Source organism: Protomyctophum parallelum (genome assembly GCF_964188405.1).
Source record: "Protomyctophum parallelum genome assembly, chromosome: 15".
In the NCBI taxonomy this organism is placed as follows: Eukaryota; Metazoa; Chordata; class Actinopteri; order Myctophiformes; family Myctophidae; genus Protomyctophum; species Protomyctophum parallelum.
In genome coordinates this window covers 5,439,354-5,465,539 of record NC_139710.1, presented here as the reverse complement: position 1 = coordinate 5,465,539, position 26,186 = coordinate 5,439,354, and the positions used below count along the sequence as shown (strand labels likewise).

Sequence of the window (26,186 nt, the reverse complement as noted above, 5' to 3'; positions counted from 1 at the left end):
TCCTACAACTGTAAATCTTTGTAGTGACAAATAAAGCTGTGCAAGCATGCCAATCAGTCCAGCGGTGTATGAGATTAACTAATATGTCCAAATACTCACATAAAGACAAACACATCTGCCTCACGGCTTTTCGGCCTGGCGGAGATAACTTACATTTTCACTGAGCTGAACTGTTTGGCTGAAATGAGTGGTTGTGGTTTTATTGATATTTGTTTGAACCCATCTGTGTGTGTCCCTTTTCACAGGACATGTACACTGAAGGACATGCACACTGAAGATCAAACAGTAAGTGCTAGCAGTTACTCAAAACTGGACAGGAAGGTCAACACAATCTGCTTCAGTTTAGCATCTGCCTCCTCAGAGATCTTGCCATCCACCCTAATTGTTGCAAGCAAATCCTGGTGCTGGCTGCGGATGTGTGTAAGGAAAGCCTTCTCAAACTTTGTGATCTTGCTGGGCTCCATCTTGTCCAGGTGACCTCTGACACCAGCATAGATGACGGCTACCTGCTCCTCGATGGCCATGGGGCAGTACTGTCCCTGCTTGAGCAGCTCAGTGAGCCTAACACCCCTGTTGAGGAGCTGCTGGGTGGCTGCGTCCAAGTCAGAACCAAACTGGGCAAAGGCTGCAACCTCACGGTACTGGGCCAGCTCCAGCTTCATGGTACCAGCCACCTGCTTCATGGCCCTAGTCTGAGCAGCAGAACCGACTCTGGACACAGACAGACCCACGTTGATAGCTGGGCGGATACCCTTGTAGAACAGCTCAGTCTCCAAGAAGATCTGTCCATCTGTGATGGAGATCACATTGGTGGGGATGTAGGCAGACACGTCACCGGCCTGGGTCTCGATGATAGGGAGGGCAGTGAGGGAGCCACCACCAAAGTTGTCGTTCATCTTGGCGGCTCTCTCCAGCAAACGGGAATGCAGGTAGAACACATCTCCGGGGTAGGCCTCGCGACCAGGGGGACGACGCAGCAGCAGAGACATCTGACGGTAGGCAACAGCCTGCTTGGACAAATCGTCATAGATGATCAGGGCATGTTTGCCATTGTCTCTGAAGTACTCTCCCATGGAGCAGCCGGCATAAGGGGCCAGGTACTGCAAGGGAGCAGCGTCAGAGGCAGTGGCAGAGACCACGATTGTGTACTTCATGGCGTCAGCGTCAGTCAGCCTCTTCACAAGCTGAGCCACGGTGGATCTCTTCTGACCGATGGCCACATAGATACAGTACAGCTTCTTTTTCTCATCAGTTTCGTCGTTAAATCGCTTCTGGTTGATAATGGTATCAATAGCAATGGCGGTTTTGCCAGTCTGCCTGTCACCAATGATCAGCTCACGCTGACCTCTACCAATGGGCACCAGGCTGTCCACAGCCTTGATGCCAGTCTGCATGGGCTCTCTCACAGAGATACGGGGAATGATGCCAGGTGCCTTCAGACCCACACGCCTACGGGTGCTTGTGCCTAGGGGACCCTTTCCATCGATGGTGTTCCCCAGAGCATCTACTACACGGCCCAATAGCTCATCACCAACAGGAACATCCACAATGGCGCCAGTCCTCTTCACAATGTCACCCTCCATGATCAGCTTGTCATTACCAAACACCACAACACCAACGTTGTCAGGCTCCAGGTTCAGAGACATACCCTTGAGTCCAGAAGAGAATTCAACCATCTCCTCTGCCTGGACATTCCTAAGCCCATACACTCTGGCAATACCATCACCGATGGACAGCACACGGCCTGTCTCTTCCAGGGCAGCAGACATGTCTGCTGCCATGATTTTCTCCTCCAAGATGGAAGACACCTCAGCTGTGCCTGTCTTTGCAAACAGTGGTCTGCGTGTGTGCAGGTGGCTGATCCCAATGCAAGCAGGCAGTGTCTTTGACACCCATCCAGTACTCCTGGGAAGGGCTCTGGCTAGAGCCCCTGCAACTCGCATGGACAGCATTTTGTTTAGACGAGTGACCTGTCCTACTGTGCCTGCAGTGTGCGTGGATGTACTCTTCTTCCATTTACACTGACGTGGTTGTTGGGCTGCATCTGTCCGTGTCACTTCTATGCCTATATATGGAGTTTCCTGATGTCATCGGACGGTATATACCTAATCTGGACAACCGGATCACCATATATGGTTATAACGGTCGCCCAGAGACGATTCGACGGCAGGCTCCACACTCCTTAAATTTCTCACTGATGCATGCGCCGAGTTTGAAGTCGGTCGGTCCCATGTATGCGCATGACAATATATGGGCACAGGGCATAGAAGTCGGATTGATGGGACTGAACAAGTGGATCTCCATATATGCCTATAGGGGCATATATGTGGTTCTCGACAACCGCCTATCTGACTAACCACAAAACCGTATGGCGGTACCCTTGTATTACAAGCTATAAGATTTACTGTCAGATTTTGCATCGGTCTGCGTCAGACACAGCAGCTTCCCCATTCACTTCCATTCTAGAATAAGAAAAGGGGCTGAGAATCCAGTTGCCTAGTTGTGTCCGGTAGGCGACTATTGATTCTGTAGGAGATGAGACGAGTCATGGGAGACGCCACTTGTGTCACATGGGTATAGGGAGCGCTCCGCTGTGTCAAGACTTGGACCACGCGCAAGACTGTGTAGACATGGCGGCAGTACAGAAACTAGAGGGAAAGAGGATTTGCCCCTATTGGAACATAACTCGGACGGCGCTGAGTTAGCTGAAGCGAACTTTGCAACGTTCGGCCCGGCGACTCACTTGCTTTAGCTCGCTCGCCGGTGCCTCTCATGGCTCAAGTTCGCTTGAGACGGTGAGCCTCCGTTGCAGTCCCGCGGTCCTGAAAACAAGTGCTCCCTAACGTCTCGCCTCCTACGGAAACTAAGGGCGCGTTCGGAAATACCGCACCAGAGCGCACTCGCCTATTAGTTTGCATTGCACAGTGTGCTCAGTGCACTATTTCCGAACGCGCCCTAAAATAGCGCTGAAGCGCGTACAGTAAAGTGAAGTGTCGGGTTCAACATTGATGATCTTTGACTGGGTGCTAGCCAATAGGACAGAAGCACAGTGCGTTGACCCCACTTGGCAGCCACTTCGCTTGTAGTTTTCCTTCAATAAGCCAACACTTGAGTCCGATGTAAGTAAAACAAACTACGAATGGAAAAACGGCACTCATGCTGGCACTGTCCACAACCCACAAGACATCATGGGAAATTGAGGTGCCTTATTCCGCCACATGCATTTCAGATGTGATGGCTATATCGTGTCTGACTATTTTGTAACTGGGGCTTAATAAGGCAATAATGAAGTGTGAATGTGCCCTGTGGCATGTTGGGGATGTCTCTCCTTAAAGGGATAGTTCACAATTTTGTGAGTTGTATGAAATACTTGGCATTAATATAGTGGTTGCCACTGTATTAATTGATTGCGTCCCGTGGTGGGAGTTCTGGTCTGGTATTGGTGAATATATATATATATAAGTAGTTCCAGTCATTTTGTGGGGGGCACTGGGGCCACACATTAAATCGTTGACCTATTTCTAAAATGTTTGCACAACTTTCGTTCAACTTTGACCCCTCTATCACATAATTTTTTGGGCATAGTGATATGGACACAAAAAACATAGTTCCGTGTGATAGAGGGGTCAAAAATGAACGAAAGTTGCACTATATGGTAGAAATAGGTCAACAATACAAATGACGCTAGTTTTGTGAATTAATTTACTTTTAATGCGTGGCTCCCTGTGCCCCCACAAAATGACCAGAACGACTTAATATTTCACCAAACCCAGAGCAGAACTCCCACCACAGGACTCAGGCAATCAATGAATACAGTTGCAACCATTATATTATTAAATGGCAAATATTTCATACAGCTTAAGTTAAAAAATTCTGAACTATCCCTTTAAGCCACAAACATGTTACACAGCCCCCATCCCCATCTGAGGGTTTCTGTCCCCAGTAGCTCACTCTCATATTACAGTTTAAATCAGCATCACCATTGATGACCACAGACAATCCTTTGTCAGGCAGGTTTCCATGTCATGCTGTAGCATGGCTGACCTCTATTAGTGGTTTGTGCAGGTTGCATACATAATTGAACCACTCTTCTCCTTCACTGCCCTCCCAAGACACGTATAAGCAATAAATACCTGACATCAGCAATCAACAGCAGCGGCTACCATTCACTATCCTTGCTGAGTCTGACGGTCCAACGGAAGCCTGTAATTAAATTTCCGCTTTAAATGGAGTTACAAGTCAGTTAAAGGCAAATAGACATGTTTTGATGTCTTGTATAAGAGGTAGGCCATTGGCAATGGCCCTTAAAATGATTATCTTGAAAAGTTTTATACAAACAACTTCAAATACCTCTATTGTGTGTGCGACTGCGCGTACGCACGCACGCACGCACGCACGCACGCACGCACACACACACACACACACACACACACACACACACACACACACACACACACACACACACACACACACACACACACACACAGGGATAACAAACACAGAATGAGAAAGAGAGCAATACAAAGAGAGAGAGAGAGAATAATTTGTATTTAAATTGTTAAAACACTGCCCGCTCTGTCTCCACCACTGTCTCTGTCTGCACCTGTCTCTCTGACTGTTTTGGTCTTGCTTCCTCTGACTCTTCCTCACAACTTTGTCTTTATTTCTCCCTCTCTATCGTGTCTGCCACCCCCTCCTCTTACTCTTTTCACCCCTCCCCCCTTATTCTTTTCACCCCCCCCCCCATTACTCTTTTCACCCCCACACAGTGTGTCTCTCTGTTACTCTCTCTCTCTCTCGCTACTATATATAGACTTCTGCATTGCAGATGTCCCAGCTTTGCGGAGGAACATATGAGGAGTTCCGGCCAAATTTGAACATACAGGGAACAGCACACTACTACTGCAGATAACAGCAAGCACAGCACGACTGAACCAAACACTGTTGTATTACACACTCATGCCAGATAGTATGAGTAGGCAAAGTCAAAGTCATGCATGCAGCACTGCAGCAATTCCCTTCCCTCCTCTCTCTCTCTCCCACACACGCGCAGTCGCGCACACACACACACACACACACACACACACACACACACACACACACACACACACACACACACACACACACACACACACACACACACACACACACACACACACACACACACACACACACACACACACACAGCTATTATTATTCACGGCGGAAAGGGGTTCTGGTTCTTTTTTTTTTCTACATTTTTATCCCACGATTTTGTAACCCAGTTTTCTTTTTCACCCAGTGCCAATTATCTAATGTAATCCTGGGCGCTATACACTTCCTCTGCCAACCTGGGGGGGGCAGCAGACTGACCTCATGCCTCCTTCTATGCATGAGGAGTCCAAGCTGCTTCTTTTCACCTGACAGAGGGGAATTTCCCCGGCCGGACGTAGCGCGTGGAAGGGACACGTTATTCCGACCAGTTCCTTTCCCCTCCATCAGGCGCCCCAGCTGGCCAGGGGGAGGTAGTTTTAGAGACCAGGATTACGGCATGTTTTTGTGAGGGTATAGGGGACACGGGGAGAACATGCAAACTCCACACAGAAAGGCCCTTTCGCCAACCCCCGCCTCGGGTATGGGCACTATGACGCGGAGGAGGGAACACGCCGCCAGTGCCCACAGCGTCCCCAGCGGGAATCGAACCCAGGACCTTCTAGCTGTGAGGCGACAGCACTATACCAACTGTGCCACCGTGCCCCCTGGGTTCTGGTTCTTACATTATACATATTTTGATTTGATTGAAAAACATTGGCTTTGCAGAGTGGTTTCTTTGGTGATTTTCCTCATCTTGATTAAACATAAATTATAGATGTTTTAATTTGTGTTGGTGACCAACCAGACAACTTTATGTAAAACTGGCTATACAAATAAAACTGTGGTAGGTGGCAAACCCAGTTATGTTCAGACTATACTATAGAGCCTTCTCTTGCTATTACTATACTGGCTGTTGCCATTCAATATTTATACAGCTAGCTCCACAGGGCTGAATGCCATTGAGAGGGATGGCATTTTGTTTTCATGGGCAGAAAATGGAGGGCCAGCCTCCGCTACACCTGCTGAGCAACATACAGCTTGGTGGTTATGGGATTTGGTGTTGCTGATGGAAATGGAAAGGTCCTGCAGGGCGCAGGACTTTACCAGGAAGGAGTGTCCTCTTTCTATTCTGCATTGCACTTGAGGTTGTGGGAAGACATCCACATGTCAGCCAGGCATGCAGAAATGGGGGAGGGAAGGAGAAAAACAGAGTCCACAAAGTATGTGCTACAACATAAATTAGTCAACAAAGTATGTACTACAACATCAATTAGTCAACAAAGTATGTACTACAACATCAATTAGTCAACAAAGTATGTACTACAACATCACTTAGTCAACAAAGTATGTACTACAACATCAATTAGTCCACAAACTGTGATGCTAATTGCTAAGGTCAGAAATGGTGTCCATGACAAGCTGACACGCACAAACACAATGCCTTGAGACTTGAGACTCAAAAATGTTTGTTGGCTTTTGCTGTCATCTAGTGTTGAAGGTGAAAACAGCACAGCTATCTTTCCCTAGTAGTCCCTCAAAACCATAATTTATACTCCAGTCTCTCTTGTCTGAGGACACAAGTTTTCACTTAAAACTTGCACTTGTCATTATCATGGGTACAGTATTCTTTTATTCTTCTTGTCTGCGTGAGTAGGCATACAAAACATAGGACGTGTTTAACAACAATAATAGACTAACATTAACAACAGGCTATTATTATTATTATTAAATGATATAATGTGATATTACAAATTCACGTTTTATCTGTCTACCATAATGTGTGGTGTTTTGGTGTTTATTGATGAGTGCTGGTTTGCTGGAAGATGACATGGCATACAAAACACCTTTGATATTCGGTATAACATTTACAATTTTTGGAGGGCCAAGCTCAGGGTCCATAGACCCTGTAATGTTTGTAATGTTTGAACAGCTTTCTGCTCTTGCAACCAGCAGTCATACCACCACCATCATCATCATCATTATTATTATTTATTATTGTTATTATTGTTATTATTATTATTATTAAATTGCATAACCAGTAGTTACAGTTAGCCAGATTCGTTATATCATGCAAATAATCGTTGAATGCATCTCTATCCTCGCACTTAAGAGGGAGGAGTTACAGTGCAGACAGTACAGAGCAGTAGTATGGTATGGGAGCTGACGTCAGAGTCAGAGAGTCAACATTGAAGGGGGAATCTCGGAATCTCAGGCAGAGTACGTGTTTGGGGGAAAGTGTCTGTGTGACAAGCGAAGACACACATCCTGTGAATCAACAACCACGACGGTTTCTGAAACCACTGGACCTTTGCTGTCATCACTGGGTCGGGAGTAGCCGTTAAGATGACAGAGCTAAGGCACCGTGGTACGACAGACAGCGAACTACAACAGCAGCAATCTGAGGACAAGGTAACGGACGTTAGCCGTCGTTCATCTCATCACTGCCTGTTTGACACTGGAGCCCATGTTAGCCAAACAGCTAACATGTTAGCAGAGCATCCCCTGCTAACAAACAGACCCTGGCCTGTAATTAAAAAGATATGTATTCTGCGCACTGTAAACAGACAATTGTGCTACATAACATAATCATGTAGTGTGGATTAGAGTAGAGGTTACTGTTTGTTTTGGTGACGTTAGCAGCTTGCCTCATGAAATCTTAACGCCTTAGCTCGTCGTTTGTGCATATATTGGTTGAAACGGATCTGTTTTGGGTGTTCTTTAAAAAATAATAATAATTGCGACTTACGTGTTTTCTTTGCAACGTCATAACCGTGCTCGTGTGTTTGTCAACACGCAGTCAGGCCAAGAAAGGGGCGTGGCCGACTGAAATTCATTTTGGGGACATCGTTTGACATCAGCATCAAGGCCAGGAAGGGGCGTGGCCGGCTTTAATTTATTTTTGGGGGACATCATTTGACATCAGCATGTCAATTCTTTGGCATCAGCAGCCAAAAATAGAACATGTCTACCAGATAACTAGAATAGAATACGTGAGTGATTTGAATATATTGGATATGCAGAAATTATATTTGAGTGCTATATTTATCTTCCTTAAGCATAATAAGTAACTTTAATACAGGAGTGCAAACACAGCTAGTGAACAATTCCCAAGATAACCAGGCAGAGCTCAACAAGTGAGCCCACAGTCATCACTCTGAACACAGGAGAGGGTGCTGCTGAACCTGGGAACTTAATCTCATTAATCTTTTTTATTTGTGCTGCATTTAATGTACTATTTCGGATAAGAAAATGTAGTAGGGAAATAAGCTAATAACAGGTTTGAGGCTGGTGGTTTTACTCACTAAGGCTGACATGCGGGACAAAGTCCATTTGAAACACTGAGTTACTTTAGTCACCATAAGTCCAGTGTTTCATATTTCTTAAATCTTTACCTCTATCTGGCTGTGCACTCCCCTTCTACTTTCCAGTGAATAAAATGATTGGCAGTACAAATCTAGATTGAAACTTTGTACAGTAGTCGCCCTAATCGGTAGCATAGAAGGCTTTCACAAGATTTGATCATTGGCCAATGATGGTTTGTGAGAGTTCATTGGTTAGCACCTAATCCATCAATCAATGGATGGTCCAGAGTCCACAATACTTTTTTTAAATCTTGAATTGGTTAAGATTTTATACTGGCCTGGGCCTCCCTCCCTGTCTCAGATGAGAAGATGTATCTTGAGGATAAACGGAAATGGCTGCTCTACAGCTGCCGTCAACAGTATGGCCTGCACTTTGCTCACATCAGCCTACTAGACCCATGTTGTTGTGGGCTCTATCAAATATCCTGTGTGAATATTGTCATGTGTTCTTGACTCCTTCCTGAGCTGCTTTTCAGAGTGCTGACTTTTGTTTTATCTAAATGAATGCTAAGGGAAAGGATGCATAAAAGAATGCTGCACTTAAAAAAGTGTTTTAGTATTGACAGTATCACATACATAGCAAATATACATTTTGCATTCATGTTGATTGTTAAGAACATTTAAAAGTTTGCCATATACAGTTCTGCATCTGAGCCTGAGGGCTTATTTAGTAGAATAATGGATTTTTAGATTGTTCATATCATCACAGATCACTCCAGAACTTGATCATTGAGAATGGAGTTGTGTATCCTATCGGTATCCACTCTCCAAACATTCTGGGACAGTTTTTAATTGATAGGCCTATACATGTAGCCTCATTTAGGTCTAGCGTATCCAAACTGACTTTTTTGTATCTATTTTTGAGCAGTGCAGCCTCTCTCTCTCTCTTTCTGTCCGTACGTTTGAGAACGGAATGTCCGTGATGTCATGTTGTTGACATCATCAGATGTCATCATTGTGACGAAAGGCACTGTTCACTTCACACACGTGTGATTTTTTTAACAAAGGTTTAATTTGTTATGATTCAGTTCTGGCTTTCCTCTCAGAATGGTACACTTCCCTTCCCATTCCCATACTTGGAAGTTTTCTTTTTAAGACAAAGAGGAAAGTTGGGAAGGGGAGTGAGAGAAGGGAAAGGCATTGGAGTAAGGAGCTGTGGAGTTTCATCCTAGGCCAGTAGGGGTAAAATAAATGTAGTTCTGGAGGAAAACATTTTTAACCACTGCATAAAAAGACACATTTGTTCTTCAGGGGAGTTCACAAACAATTCACTGGACATCTAGAAGTCTTCTGTCAGTAACTGTATTGAGGCAGCTGTGTTGTAGCTGCAGAGTGGAGTTGGACAGAGTAGATCCATTTAATTTGACTGATGATTTGACTGGATAATTCCGCTAAATGCAAAATAGTTTGTTGCACCAACTTAATGCCAATCAACCACTTTGTAGCAGTGGCTATTGTTGAAAACGACTGTCAGCTGTTATGCAGATGAAAATAAATGTTAATAATATACAATATACCGCATTGTGCCAAATATAAAACGATTCTGATTAGACAAACCCCATTTTTCAAGACTGATTTGTGGGAAAAGAACATTGAATGTCAAATAGTCTAGCCCCCGATTTATAATACAACCCAGTTTTTTAGGATATTTCCATTAGGGAAAGTCTTATATTCAGGCCAATAGGGTAAATGGCAAAAACTCACTTACCTCCCTATAAATAACTAATTGTCATAAAACATATACTTACTGTACCTACTGTAGAGCAGTGGGCACAGAGCTCAAGCCAGGAAAGACAACATTAGTGATCTTGCTTTTTTGGCTGGATATATAAATAACACATTTCTTGAACTCAGTTAGTGATAAAACGCAACCATGATTGATGAACCATGGTTTCTCACTCTCAGCTAGTTTCACAGTTCACACTATTCATTTTGTTCCTTGGTTCAGAATCAGGAGTCCTCCGGACCCACTAGTTGCGAAACAGTGAGCTGAACAAAAGAGGACACTACAATATGTCTTTTCTCAGAGGAAATGTGAAAGGGGCAAGTGGGGGAGGGACAGAGAGGTGGTGTTACTGTTTATGTGACGGCTTACTAAGTATGGCCTATTTTTAACCCCAGCATCCTGAGTAACGGGATATGGTTTCCATAGAAACCAACAGGCCTGGAGGTTCCATCAGTGTGATGAGACTGCGAGAGAAAAGAGTGTCTGTCTCGGTGTGAACTGGTCTTATAAATACATAAATATTTTTTTTTAATGGTGTGTAAGTGTGCAATATAGAATATTTCAGATCTTGGAGTTGGAAGTAAGTAGGTAATCAATAATCATTCACTGAATTTGTGTCAGTACGGAAATATGAATTACTGAAATACTGAATATAGTCAACATATATAGGATTTTAATAGTGTTTTCTCCTAGGCCAATTTTCAAAGAGAGTAGACTGGAGTTCAGTGGAGTTTTCAACATCGGCTGGCACGTGTCTGTTGATGCCTGCCAATACAGTGTTCACTTCAAATGGGGCAAAATATTGTAAGCCGAGTGTGTGTGCGTGAGTGCGTGCGCGCGCTAATGACACCTGCACACGCGCAACAGAAGCTGACCATCTGTTAGATGAGGTGAGGGGGCTTAGCCTAATATGGTCAACATCAGGGGACAGAGATTAAAAGGCAATTCAAACACATGGAAAATGGCTAGGGCCTCCATCTATTTTTGTATGGAGCATACATGTCCCCAAAATATTTATAATGTACAGTAAATGTCAGAGACAGACTGACCAAGACTGAGGTGGTCTTTACACGAGAGCGGTGTTCATAGAAATAAAGTACAGTATCGTTTGCTGCTGTCCCTTCAGACGAGAACGGTGTTTTCAGGAGGTGAGAACGCAAAAAAGTTAAATCACCTTCCAGAGTGGAAATATTTGAAAATGCTGTATTCTCCCGTCTCCTCCATGTAAACAGGCAAAACATTGAATCCGCAAAACTTGTGACATCATGGCTCATGTGGACTTACAACGCATATGTTTATTACATTGATGCAGAGCCGTAGGTGATATTTGGAGTTCCTGGAATGAGCAAGCACTCCCTCGCCTGCTCATCCTACAAATACAGTACTGTAGCGACTATAGCGATGGTGAATGTTAACCATGATGTAAACAAACAAAGTATGATAGGAAGTGAGTGGTGGTTCTTACATGGGTGACCTGTCTTATCTGGCAGTCTGTCACCGCCACCTAGCAACATGGCATGCAATGTAAAAGGTGAATAAAAACTGCGAACGCATCAGGGACTTTGCCGTTTTATCTGGAGACCGTCGCCGTCTAAAAGTGGCATGAGAAACACAGAGACGGATAGACAGTTAATTCAAAAATACACTTGGTCATAAAACAGAATCCCCTAGTAGAGAGTTAAAGACAATCAGAGACAGATGGACATATTATAGCCTATGGTGGCTGGCACTGGCTGCAGAGTTGTGTTTCCACTCTTGTGATGACACTTGTCTGTCTGCTGCCTGTTACTATGGAGAGGCTGCAGCCAGGCCTGTCAGCATCAGGCCCCCAGAGATCAGAGGGAGGCAGCAAATTACATTTACATGAGGCCAATGGCCCCAGGATTAACCTCCCACATACAAACCTTTACCGGAGAACATCACATGACATTGCAAATACAATGTGAATATTTGTAATATATGGAGTACATATTTACTGTGACACTTAATTGTTTAAAAAAAAAAGTACAGTAAAAAATGAAATTGTTAGTAGTAGGCCTAGCCATTCATTTTTCATCAAAACTTTGTTTCAGTGGTGAAATGTGTACATAAACTAAAAGTGAAAATGTACAGAATTCACCTTTAGCTAAGCACTGCCCTCTCCCACTTTCCAGCCGGGCTCATTCATTCCAATGTAAATATCATGGATTTTACACATTAAATACTGGAACCAATACTGGAACCAGACCTTCAAAATCTCTTCCAAATCCATCAACAAGGCCTGCCATATGCACTGGAAAAATATGTGCGTGACCTTTCTTTTTTAAAACAATGTTTTATCATATAGGAAAACTATTGGTGGAGAGGTTTGTCTAACGGTTAGACAAACCAACATGGGTTAGACTCTAATGTTATGCTTAGCTGTGATTGGACCATAGCAGTTTGGGGAGGAGCTTAGCTATAGGTCAATTGTAGATGTAACACATTTACAACAGCACAGGCATAATAGATTCTATCCTTTGGAACTTTCTTATGTTTCTGCGCCAGCGCCAGGAATATGAAATACTGAGATGTGTGGCTTTGTTAAAAGTTTAACCTTTTTTCCCACTGCAGGTGTCTGTATTGAAGACAATGAGGACCTCTGTAGCCTGCTGTCTGTCTTACTGTGTCTTTCTGTCTCTGTTAAGGGTTCAGAGAATGAGTTGAAGGCAGAGAAGGATGGGGCATCTGACACGGAGTCAAAGGCGGACTCGGGCGTCCCGGAGGTGCCGGTCTCAACTGACGACACCCCTGAGGTTCTAAACAAGGCCCTGTCTGGTCTCTCCTCACGGTATGATCTTTTGTATGATCTTTTTTATAATCGATTCAATCAAATAGTTTAGTCTTAACCCTACTCCATGATTTCAGAGCAGGGCTTGTGTGGGGACTGGAGACTGGGGATCTAGTTAAAATAAAGGATGGTCTCTGTCACTGTCAGGTTACAGTGGTTCCCCATTCTCTTAGACTCTTACTGTACATAAGCCATTTGCTATAACCTCTTCTGCCTTTTCTGTAATATTGATCTTTTATACGAAGGTTGTATTGGGCTTTTCCGGGTCCATATTGGTTGGTGGTGTTTGTTGTATCATACAGTTTTCACCTTTCACAGGGCATTGACGTTTTGAACAGAGCTGTTTGTTTGCATGCATGTTGTGTTTCTACCCCTTTCAGATGGAAGAACTGGTGGGTGCGAGGAATTCTGACCCTCGCTATGATCTCCTTCTTCTTTCTAATCATCTACATGGGCCCTATGGTGCTCATGATGATTGTAAGTACAGGACTGTAAGGAGACAGCTTTACACGGCAGTCACTATTAGTCACTATTTATGAGTATCTTAACTCAGATATCCAACCTGTTTCCATGATGAAATGCAGTTAAGACAGCGTAGGGGAGGTATAGGTGGAGGAGTTTAATATTTGAGTTAAGACAGTGTAGGGGAGGTATAGGTGGGGGAGTTTGACTAGATATGATCCTAGACCAGCAGGTGTATATTTGGTTCCAGACAGAGGTTAGTGTCTTAAACATTACATCATTGATGGGCACCGTTTTGGTTAACATAGGCAATGTTAATATAGGCAACAACCTTTTGGTCTATTAAAGCAGTAATTCACTGTGGTTTACCGTGGATTTTAGAACGGCTAAGAAGTGTAGTGAAGAATGTCGTGGAGCGGAGTGCCTCCGACCCTCTTAGCCGTTTAAAATCATGGTAAATCACAGCCTCACGTGGCTTACTTTTGGTTGGCCAGATGATCCAATCCAATCCACTTTATTTATAAAGCACATTTTTATACAACAAGGTTGAAACAAAGTGCTGTACACAAAGTTTTCAGACGTGATTTAAACACAGACAAGGATTGAGAAGCTCTGACATGAGGTGGAAGTTCATTCCACAGTGTGGGTGCTACAACAGAAAATGACCTATCCCCCCCGGGATTTCAGCTTTGATTTAGGGATCTTGAAAAGTGACTGGTCAGTCGACCTCAGGGCCCTTGTCGATACTTTGGGAGCTACAAGTTCCGATATATAGACTGGTGCCAACCCATTTACAGACTTAAAAACAAACATTACAATCTTAAACTGGATCCTGTAACGCACAGGGAGCCAGTGTAGGGAGGCAAGGATCGGGGAGATGTGGTCATACTTCCGTGCCCCTGTTAAGAGGCGAGCGGCCGTGTTTTGGACTAACTGTAGTCATGATAGACAGGCTTGGGTAACACCAACATAAAGTGGATTACAGTAGTCAAGTCGGGTTGAGATAAAAGCATGTATAAGACGTTCAAAATCATTAAAAGTTACAGCAGACTTGACTTTCGCTAAAAGCCTCAACTGATAAAAACTGGATTTTACCACAGAATTGATCTGTTTGTCCAACTTAAAATCACTGTCCAATTTGACACCAAGGTTTGTGACCACCGGTTTTAAAAACGGTTGCAGGGGGCCCAAATCCAGAGAGGAGGTGTCACAGGCAGTGGGCAGTGCTGGGTCTGAACACCATGACCTCTGTTTTTCTTTCATTGAAGTTAAGAAAGTTCAGGGCCATCCAAGCTTTTATGTCCTTAAGACATTCCAGCAGAGTGTTCAGGGAGGTGGTGGGATCTTATGGTCAGAGGTCTCCGCCTTCTGATGCATTTGGGGAAATCTATATTCAGTGACTGGGCTTAGAGAAAACTAGCGGCAACAAAGCTATGCCCATTCCTTTGAAAACCAATCCTGATAACATTCCTTATCTCCCCGATAGTCTTTACATTGGCACATTTTTTTTAAACTGATGCCAATCATGTTTCCTTCTCTGTACAGGTGCTGTGTGTCCAGATTAAATGCTTCCAAGAAATCATCACTATTGGATACAGTGTGTACCACTCCTACCACCTGCCCTGGTTCAGAACCCTTAGCTGGTGAGAACCACACACACACACACACACACACACACACACAGTTATCTGATAGCAGCTAATGTCGTTGTTTTAAACATTCTCACTTTCTTCTTTTGTTTTCCTACATTTTATTTTATTGCAGACTTCCTGAGGTTTGTCTGGTGACCTGCATTCAATTTCCTGCTTAAAGATGGCTCTAGAATAGATGATCAGCAACAGCACTGTGAATAATCAGCTGTCTCTCTTAGTAGTGGCTAGTTTGGTGATGATGAATAGTTGCATTTCTAGTGTGATAGTACAGTATTCTTTTATATTCGCTATGTTGTGGGTCTGAAAAACAAGAAAGAGTAAACATGAAACTATATGCCAGTTTATATGTTCAGTTTGTGATCTGGCATATTATAATGTTTAACTTGTAGTGCAAGTTTGGTAAGCACACCATAACTTTCTGAAACATGTTCACACATGTCACATTCATACAGTTAATGCCTATTCCCAAAATGGTGCTGCCCTGTACAGCCTGTTAAGATATTCATACAGTTAATGCCTATTCCCAAAATGGTGCTGCCCTGTACAGCCTGTTAAGATGTCTGTCAAGCCTTTCCATCAAGCACAAAATTGCACCTGGTTTTTCAGCAGGCATAGCGAACGTGTACACACAGTAAAATCCTCAGTGTTACTGTAATTAATCGTCAATCTTGAGCTATTTAAAAAAAAAAATAACTGAAGATATTACTGTGTAGCGAAATGTGGAGCTGTGTTATCTTATTACCCCCCTTTCATGGTAGGTACTTCCTGCTGTGTGTGAACTACTTCTTCTATGGTGAAACGGTGACAGACTACTTCTTCACTTTGGTTCAGAGGGAGGAACCACTGCGCATCCTCAGCAAATACCACCGCTTTATCTCTTTTGCCCTCTACCTCACAGGTAATGGAGTAGTTCTACATTGCAGTATTAGTACTTTCACTTAAGTAAAGTACTTTTTCCACCACTGCATACCAAACAGGATGTGGTGTGGAGCGAAACATGTACCAACTCAGTTTCTAGCTCAACAGAAACCTTACCCTAGAGTCGCACCTTCTGTACGTTGCACAACTTGCACCTATTGCATACTGAATGAATATATATATATATATATATATATATATATATACTGTGTGTGTGTGTGTGTGTGTGTGTGTGTGTGTGTGTATATATATATACACATGTGTGTGTGTGTGTATATATATATATATATATATATATATATATATATATATATATATATAGTTATATACATACATACAGTATCCCAGTCTCAGGCCTCATGTCTGCAATGAATGGCTTCATCAGCCCTGCAGCAGCTACAGTATTAACTCTGGGTTATCTCTTTATATGGGCCGATCTAATTTTAGCCAGAGCACAGCACTGGGATCCGGGATTTGACTCAATTCATCTTCATTCTGATTCCTTAAACAGACCTTCTCACACATTGTTGGCCTTTATGTTGTAGGTTTCTGCATGTTTGTGCTGAGTCTGGTGAAGAAGCACTACCGTCTGCAGTTCTACATGGTGAGTGTTCCCTCTGCCTCCTCCCAGAGCCCCTGCCTGGATGCTGCTGGGCTTATCCATGAGGCACGTTATTGTTAACAAACGGCCCCCCGTTTTCAAAATGAAAAACTACGGTAGTCTAATAATCTTGACTTGACTAGTGTAACTGGGAACACACCACTGCATATCCAGTCAGAAGAGAAGATGTATTCAATCCCCATTGTAAATATTGGTTAATGTAATAGCAGATATTACACACACGACATACCTAATTGAACCATTTCTGAATTCAAGCAATATCAAACCATTGTTTGATATTGCTTGAATTCAGAAAAAGGAATCCAACTGTAAACCTGTCTGCAGTATTTCTTTATGTGTGAGTAGTACACATACTACCACCAGTTCCCACCACCAGTCTTCTGCTGTAGGCCTTTGATAAACTTAACTGAAGCAGCATTTTGGGACTGTAGTAGAGTCTGGTAGACAGAGCATTATTCCAATCAGCCATACCAGGGATTTGAACTAGTCACTACTCACTAGCCTGCTTCTCTTGCTAATGTGGCTCACGGATTATACAGTAATAAAGCCCATACACTTGTGTATAGCATTCTAGTGAATTAAAAGTGACAAACCATTCAATCTGTATATTCTGTCGTCTGCTCCTACTATTACTATATAGTAATGGTATATTACATATATTATACTATTATTATTATTACATATAATTTATTATTAGTAGTATTATATACTACTAGTATGTTAGTGATTATTTCTTTCATTGTCTTCCTCAGTTTGGTTGGACTCATGTGACTCTGCTCATTGTGGTGACCCAGTCTCATCTAATCATCCACAATTTATTTGAGGGAATGATCTGGTAAGAAATATGGCTCCCTATCGCCCTATATCTCCTCTAAACTATGATTTATCTGCCATTCTATGGGTGAAACTTGATATAATAATGTTGTTGTTGCTGCTGGTCATGTTGGAGGGTAAAATGGGAGACGATTCATTCAGGATGCACAGTCTGAAATCCTGCCATGGAAAACTGAACTGACATTTTCAGTTTGCCTCGTGTAGTATATTTGAGTACATCTTGTGTCGTAAGTAAATTATATGAGGTCGTCTCTATGCTTCTGCTACAAGCGAGCCCTGTAATTGACATATTGCTTGTCTTGCAAAAACAATATTTTGTTGAATATATTAGTTTAGAGTTAAATTATTGGCAAAGCTTGCCTCATTGAAGATTATTTAATTAATTTGAGAAATACTCTCTTCCACCATGAACATGTTTCATGCAGGTTCATCGTTCCCATATCCTGTGTGATCTGCAATGACATCATGGCCTACATGTTTGGCTTCTTCTTTGGTCGCACCCCACTCATCAAGGTTGGTTGAATAAAGCAACCTTTTGTGTCCCCCAATGGTATCAAATAGCGTCATATCAAACTGGTACCCAAATCTACAGTTAACTGTATAATCCTAATTGATAAATCACTCTGGATTAAGGGCTAAATGTCAAAATTGTATGCGATTTACAGGCCCATAAGGGTCGTTTTAGTTCCTTCCCTTTGGGATCCCTGGATGTTTAGAAGTGTAAAAACTGTCCTCTCAGGTTTAGTGCACTTGGATCCTGAAATGTTATCCGTACAGTGGACTGCCATATCATTTGCTGTTAAATACACAGCCGTGCTTTTGTGTTATTAAATGCCACTAGTCATACTGTATTATGTGGAACACCCTGTGGAATTCAGATTATCTGTGAATTCATCTAAATACACCTCAAAACATGTAAACATGTGTTGATTTTACCTGGACCTCCTTTTTATGTGCTGTTGTTAGGTACATAGTGATAAGGAATACAATACACGAGGTTGTTCTGCTGTAATATCGATCTCACTGTCATTTTAACATTTGATTTTATTGCTGTCAATGCTGTGCTTTAATACATTTAAAGTTGTATAGCAACTTCCTGCAAGTAATGTGCAACATAACTGCAGTGCAACTTAACCCATTCTGACCTGAGATCAGATTCATACGAGCTTTCCACTGGACACACACTGGTCTGATTAACCCATTCTGACCTGAGATCAGATTCTAGAAATGTCAGTCGCTCTTCGATTTTTCAAAAATAGCAGACCTACAAGCTCGTATCGCGCCACTCGGTGGCGCGATATGAGCTTGTAGATCTGCTATTTTTCAATAGCTAAAGCATGACATGATGCCGACACCAAAATGGGTGCCCGTTCAGAATGGGTTAAGTAACCAACTTAAGTAACCTTCTGTGTCCTCTGCAGCTGTCACCTAAGAAGACATGGGAGGGCTTCATTGGTGGTTTCTTCGCCACCGTTGTGTTTGGAATTTTGGTAAGAAGGGAAATGACTACAGCACCACCATTACTGGAGCTATTGTCTCTTTCTATGGTCTTATATATCTTGTATTACATGGGGTGTGTTTTATTGTATTGTTGTTTATTACTGTTTTTGTGATCGCTGGGGACTATACTGTAACATTGCTTCTTACAATCCCTGGAGAGGCTGTCGAGAGTAACCCTGCTTGTTTGTGCCCTAGTTGTCCTACATGATGGCAGGCTTCCGGTATTTCGTGTGTCCGGTGGAGTTCAACAACGACTCCAACAGTTTCCAGGTGGACTGTGAGCCTCCAGAGCTGTTCCAGCTGCAGAACTACGCTCTGCCTAGCGTCCTGGTGTCTGTCACTGGATGGGTGAGTTTAGTTTCTTTATCTTTCAGAATCAGAATGGATGGCCAGGTAGGTTTGCACCAGGGGGGGCAGTCAGACAGATATTTCGTGAAGCCACTAAGGAAATCGGGACTTCCTGAAAGTTCATATAATGGCCTGTTGTGTCGCTGTCATTGGGCCCAAAAAATAACCCATAGCTCCATAGAGATCCATGTATTTGGGCCCAACTTCACCTAGACTGTATTACCTTAATAAACATGGTCATGAATACTTTCTGCTTCCAGTCACTAGTTTAAAGTCTCATTTCTCATGTCATAATATTCTTTTTGGAAAATTATGGTCCCATTTATTAAAAAGATTACCATAAAGTCGCGTATGTTCTGAGGGGCGTGGCTACCGTTACAGTCTATGAACGGGAGCCATAAAAACCAACGAAGAGTAAGGGGGGAAGTCCCGCCTCGTTGTCTGGGCCAGTCAATGGCCAGCTGGGCCCAAACGGATCTAGAAATATGGCGACTTACAGTGCAAGGAATTACAGGCTTCATTTTACGTCCATGTTAGACCCGGGGAACGCTTTGTCCATATTTTTTACAGTTTATGGTTTGCACATACAAGTGATGTATTAGCTGATACTCTAGTGAAAAATAATGAGTAAAAGTCAAATATATAATAACAAATAATCGACAGTTAATGCCATTTTTAGTTGTGTTGTCCTTGTCCGTGTATTTATTGTATCGTACCTGATTTTAAATATTCTACTGTAAAGCCCAAGGCAATTCCCCAGGTGTGAGCATTAAGGTTATTTAGATTTGAAATGTTTAAGAGCCCTTGCTCAGGATTCAAGCATATGTGGGTGTATGTATATATCCTTTGGGTTAATGCCTCTGTCCTTCCCCCTCTCCCCAGAACACAGTACGTCTGTACCCATTTCAGATCCACAGCATCGCCCTGTCTGCCTTTGCCTCCATCATGGGACCCTTTGGTGGTTTCTTCGCCAGTGGCTTCAAAAGAGCCTTCAAGATCAAGGTATAGATGTTAAAAAGTAGGGCAGACCATGCCATATTTTATATTGTGAGCTTTTGTTTTGAATGGCACAATATTATAGTCAGCATTACTGAGTCATTTCATTTAGCACACTGATTTGATACTGTCAGTATGAATTATAAAATACAAAAAAGTGCACACAATAAATCTCATTATCACAATGCTAAATGCATTTGAGGTACATTGTGTGTGGTAATATCTGCCAAGCCTGACTGTATTAACCCATTCTGACCGGGCACCCATTTTGGTGTCGGCATCATGTTATGCTTTAGCTATTTAAAAATAGCAGATCTACAAACTCATATCGCGCCACCGAGTGGCGCGATATGAGCTTGTAGGTCTGCTATTTTTGAAAAAAATCGAAGAGCGACTGACATTTTTAGAATCTGATCTCAGGTCAGAATGGGTTCATCAGACCAGTGTGTGTCCGGCGGAAACCTCGTATGAATCTGATCTCAGGTCAGAATGGGTTAAAGATGTGTACGCCAGCTCACCATGGTAATCATTTTTAATGCCCTTTGACCTTTACAGGATTTTGCCAACACGATCCCCGGTCATGGTGGGATCATGGACCGATTTGACTGCCAGTACCTCATGGCCACTTTTGTAAATGTGTACATCGCCAGTTTTATCAGGTATGTAACCTCAAACCAAGGTCAAAGGTAACCGATATCACCTACAGTATACTATATCCAGATGTCTGCACAAATACAACGTCCATGTTCAAGGGGGTTTTTTATTGTTATGTTTTATGTACAGGTAAAATGTATAATGTTATCAAACATACAAGTATACAAGGTAAAGAATAATGAAGAGAGATAACATTGTTGATAACGTCACAATATGAATTTCCATCAATCAATTGTGTAAACAAGAAAACGGGTTAAATCCAGCCTTGTAGCCTTTTGGATGACTACTAGCGAGAAGTAGGTACTACTCTTTACAACTCTTTGTTTGTTTGTCCTCCCTTCCAGGGGTCCAAACCCTGCTAAGGTTATCCAGCAGCTATTGGCCTTGCGTCCAGATCAACAGCTCTACATCTTCAACTCCCTCAAAGCACACCTGACAGAGAAAGGCATGCTGCCAATGCTGGAGGAAGCTGCTGCTTAGAGCCCCATGCACTGAGTGACACCCCAAGGAGCCCACCTCTTCTGGGGGGGGAGGTTTGGGTATCCCTGCGGTGATGGTGTGTACAAGACCATATCCAAGAGAGAAAAAGAAAAATCTAACTAAAGCCTTGGGTCATTCCATTTCGCATATTTGTGTGAGAGATAAGAGTGAGTGTACGTACTGTACGTGTGTATGCGTACATGGGACGTACAGTATGTTTGTTACATCAGTGTTTTCAGGTTGAGTTAGTGAATTACTGTATTGTTACATTATTTCCTCCATCTGCCACAGTATAGCTACACAATGATGCCACTTTATCGGTTTAACAAAATGTTTGTCAACTGTTGGGATATCCTCTATACAGCTATTATATTTTGTGTGAATATTTTATGGTACATATTCTATTTTTTATTTTTGTTTTAATGCACTGCTACTCTAAAACATTACTCACACTGTATTTCCCCTCCTCCCCTCCAACTCTTTCCATTTTAATTTTCTTTATTGTGAGTGATTGATTCTATTTATGATGAGGTGGTCAGAGTTTTACATTTGGTATATTCTAGTCTATCCTGATGTTGTACTGTGAGAAATTCACAATTGTCATCTATCATTGACCATGTTACCTTGGTCATACCAGAGTATGACATAAGAGCAGTCATGTAAATATGGTCAATTGTATAACCAACATCTACTGTTGTCTGTGTCTTTGTTTTTCATTGTTTGCCATAATCCATTTTTTCATTTGTCATTCAGTGGCATGTCGGAACACTCGGCCAAGTCATGGATGTGGTCCAGTATCGCGGTAATACGTTGAGGTAGTTTAAGCCAAGAAATTTGTTTTTTCAGAGGTTCTAGCTGGTGAGCCTCCTTTTGTTTTATTGTATGTACTGTACAGTATATGCATGTACTGCTACTGCAGTGTATACTGCAGACAGCAGTGAGCATACTGTATATGTATTTGCATGTACTGCTACTGCACAGTGTATACTGCAGACAGCAGTGAGCATACATACAGTATCTTGTCTAAAAAGCCATAAAACCCCAGAAGATGTGCTTTACTGAGATGGGTGCTAGGATGCTACTATTGCATCAGTGTCATACGCATAACCTCAATTAAGAACTCTCTTAATGATTACCGCTAAGTTATAGTAAGATGGATTTGTTTTTGCAGAGCAGTTGTATTTGACAAGAGGGATGTGAGGGCAAATGCAGGTCATATAAGGAATTTACTGATACACAAAAACTTGATGTGGCCGATGATGATATTGCCAATAGGTTATTTCTTTGTCAAGTACACTGATTGTTTTTTGTTTTTTCATGATCCTATCTACATCTGTGGACGACTGCTATTATAGTATAGAAACGGCTTAATTAGTCTGATGGACCTCACAGTTTCCATTCAGTGGTTTGTTGCCATATTAAGCAGACAGGCCTTTATTGATTGTTATTTGTTACAGTTGTGTTTAGCAATGTTATGGTGAAGGGATAATTGTGATAATTTAATCTGTGATGGAAAGGGCTAATCTAACTATTTCCCCCCCAAAAATGCACTATTGATTCAGAGCTACCAACCTGCACACATTTTGTGTACCAACCATGCAATTATAGGTGTCTATACGCCAAGAATTGCGTGGTTGGTACACAAAATGTGTGCAGGTTGGTAGCTCTGTTGATTTCCTGGTAAAGCAAAGTGATCAAAAGCTTTAGCCGTCTTTGCAAGAATAATATTGAGGGTTTTGATAGTGTATACATTGCAATTGGAAATGCATATTGTATTGTTGAAGTTTATTATTACCAGAATAGAGACTGCACCATTTGACAAAATCTACTTGGATACTTATGTGTGTAGTTTGAACTTTTGTTTGCTAATGTTCTTATCAGTTCAACAATGCACCTAAACATGTAATGGGAGATGCCTCGATAGTAACTTGAAGCCTGCTTTCATGCCTGCCGTTCCTTTAGCGTAACGGTAAGCATTCCCCAAAGGTTCTCACCCAGCCAGTCAGCCACACAATTTCAGGATACAATTTGATACTGTAGCTTCACTAGCCTGCCATATTCCATGGTCAGAGATTTCTGGCAGATGTATTTTTTGTGCCATTGTGAGTTCAAAGGCATTTTGTGGTCATAGACATAAATATTGAAACTGAAACGAGTGTTACGTTCCTTTCTCGTTTGCACATTGCACAAAGGCAGTAACTTCCTACAATTTAATTTAGGCTCCTGTTAGCTCTGTTGACTGTGTGCTCTCTTGTCAGTTTATATCCGACATACTGTATGTCTCTTGTGATTCCCATTTTTATCCATTCAGATTTGACATGGTCTGATTCATATTCCCATATCCCACCTCTCATTCTTCAACCAGACACATTTAACTACTAGTCGTGATCCTTGAAATTAATGTCCAACCATTCAAAACCATTTTTTTAATAAGCAGAGCTAGCCGATTCATTACTTTGGCCATTTGTGTTGCAAGAGTAGTCATTTTCGTATGTTGGACATCTGATTTTGAGCAAACGACCTGCAGTTACCATGTGCTGAGATATTACACTGAGAAATCATTCGTTATTCCATTACATCTACATGTCCATAATATTCCTCTAACAAATGATGCTAGGCCTATTTTACAGTTGCACCGAGAGCTTCAGTTTGTGTTGACAACCAACCCTGTTCTTAAGTTATACTTTGAATTTACTGTATTTCAGAAGTTGTTAAAATGAGAATTTAAGATGTTTAGACATATGTTGTTTTTTGAATATTTTATAGAGCTTTCAAAGTATATTTAAAGTGTGTATATACAGTATGTATATGCACCGCCTATATAGAGGAGTAAGGATTATAACATCATTTCTCTTCTCTTGCTGTGATGTTTTGTGCACTTGGGTGACTTATATTCAGCTAATTCGCTGTTAGAAGCTGTTCACTGTACTGTATGTTCTGTCTTTGTACTGCTAAGTGCTAACTGCTAGTCGAAGCAAAACTGTTTCATGAAAGTCAAACCCTATCAACATTGATGGTTATTTGTTATCCACTGCCAGTTGAGTCAGTATCATGGACAACCACAAGAGGGAGCCAAAGCTGTTCCAACATTTTCAGTTGTTTCAAATGGTTGTCTCTGCCAATGTTGCACTTTAGCAGTGAGAAACCTTTATCACTGCTGTTTGATACATTCCATTCCCCTTAGGTTATGAGGAAACTAAGATAACTTTTTAATACTGACCTCATTCCAGCAGAATGTTATGTATATAAACTTTGGGAAAGTATCTTTCACAACTGTAATGTTTAAGTACTTAAAAATCTCACTTAAGCCACATGTAGCCCAGTGTACCTTTAACAATACAAATCAATCAAACAAGCTTTATTGTTATCACATAGGTGCACAGGTTTATATAAATCAGCTTTACATTATATTGTTTTGCAAGTACATTCTGCAAAAGAGATTTTCTTTATCAACAGAATTACATTTACTGTGTCTTAATACACTAGAGTGCAGTTATTGTAGAGAAAGCTAATGGTGTTCACAAAGCTGGTCCTGAAATTAGCTTACAATTTATCCACAGGACTCGAGTTGTGCATTACAGAATCGCAGTAGTTAAACAAGGAGATATTGTACAATGGACTATCAATAACTGATGGATGATGAAAAAGCTATCTCATTAAAAGAAATAGAAGCCACTCAAAAACACTGTGCTATTTTTTTAAAACCAATAAAATTCTGTTTTTGAAACGGGTTTTTTTTTTCGGTTAAGTAAGAATTTCTATGGAATGTAATACTCTATACTATATATGCTTCCCTTTGTGGACCCTTTTGTTTTGTCAGATATTGTCATACAAGAACTTGATGTTACATTATGATTTAGATTGATTATTCTTCTCCATTTGATTGTTCAGTGTGTTAAGTTGTGCATTTGTCCAGAGAAACATTGTAACTGTTTCGATGCTGAAATGTGCTTTGCCAATGTTTGATGAAAATAAATAGGAAAAATGATGTGGTTTGTGTGACTGTTTTCTTCCCCCTTGTTCTTCCCCATTTTGTCATTGTGTATGTGCCATTACCAAAATTGGCTTTGTACTATTTTAAAAATGAGCACATGGCATGTACTGTATGGTTAGCAACTGCCTGTAGTGCTGTATCACAATATGTATATGTGACTTATACGTAGCTCACCTTGAAGCAGGCAGGTACAGATTCATGGGGATTGAGTGCAGCTCACAGGCACTCTATGGTTGTTACTAGTCATAGACCATTGGGTTATGTCTGAGCACCAAGTGTATGTAGTATAGTTGTGTGAACAGGGTCTAGCCTACTTTAGCTCCATTAGAAATTACACATTGGCACTGTGTTAATAGCAGGGCTAATGTGATGACTCAATCAGTATAAATGAATATGCAGTATACTAAAGTGTCTAATATTGTGTGTGTCTTTATTACCGGATGCAATCTGAAGCAATATCACTTTGCATGTTGAACACAGCAACCCAGAGAGGAAAACCACTTCCTGGACTGAGTAAAAGTGAGAGACAGAGAGAGATTTTGAACACAGACCACTGGGTTTTTATGACCTCCGTAGTCGTATGTCATTTAAAATAAGCACCCTGGAGCTATTACTTAAAGCCCGTCAGCCTGGAAGGTTTTAATTCTTACAACAGACTGTTAGAGAACACAAACAAGTACGCACATGGAAGCAGTCAAGCCTCATGAAGGGACATGTTTTGAAAATGTGAGGAAAAAAGAAGAAAGACAGACAGAT

At 41.9% G+C, this 26,186-nt stretch overlaps 2 protein-coding genes across 2 annotated transcripts; one reads left to right on the top strand and one right to left on the bottom strand.

The window, feature by feature from the left end:
* Positions 1 to 299: 299 nt before the first annotated feature.
* Positions 300 to 1,952, bottom strand: LOC310872217 (ATP synthase subunit alpha, mitochondrial-like; the record flags this gene model as incomplete). The annotated part of the gene is made up of 1 exon (XM_083783963.1): positions 300 to 1,952. The coding sequence occupies one exon, from the start codon at positions 1,950 to 1,952 to the stop codon at positions 300 to 302; it is 1,653 nt and encodes a 550-aa protein (XP_083640089.1).
* A 5,294-nt stretch (positions 1,953 to 7,246) lies between these two features.
* Positions 7,247 to 25,391, top strand: cds2 (CDP-diacylglycerol synthase (phosphatidate cytidylyltransferase) 2). The gene is made up of 13 exons (XM_083784667.1): positions 7,247 to 7,482; positions 12,828 to 12,970; positions 13,351 to 13,447; positions 14,978 to 15,075; positions 15,843 to 15,982; positions 16,548 to 16,606; positions 17,377 to 17,459; positions 17,884 to 17,971; positions 18,880 to 18,948; positions 19,154 to 19,306; positions 20,189 to 20,308; positions 20,858 to 20,961; positions 21,301 to 25,391. Exons 1-13 carry the CDS (start codon positions 7,417 to 7,419, stop codon positions 21,434 to 21,436), a joined length of 1,356 nt encoding a protein of 451 aa, XP_083640793.1. The 5' UTR covers positions 7,247 to 7,416; the 3' UTR covers positions 21,437 to 25,391.
* Positions 25,392 to 26,186: the final 795 nt, after the last annotated feature.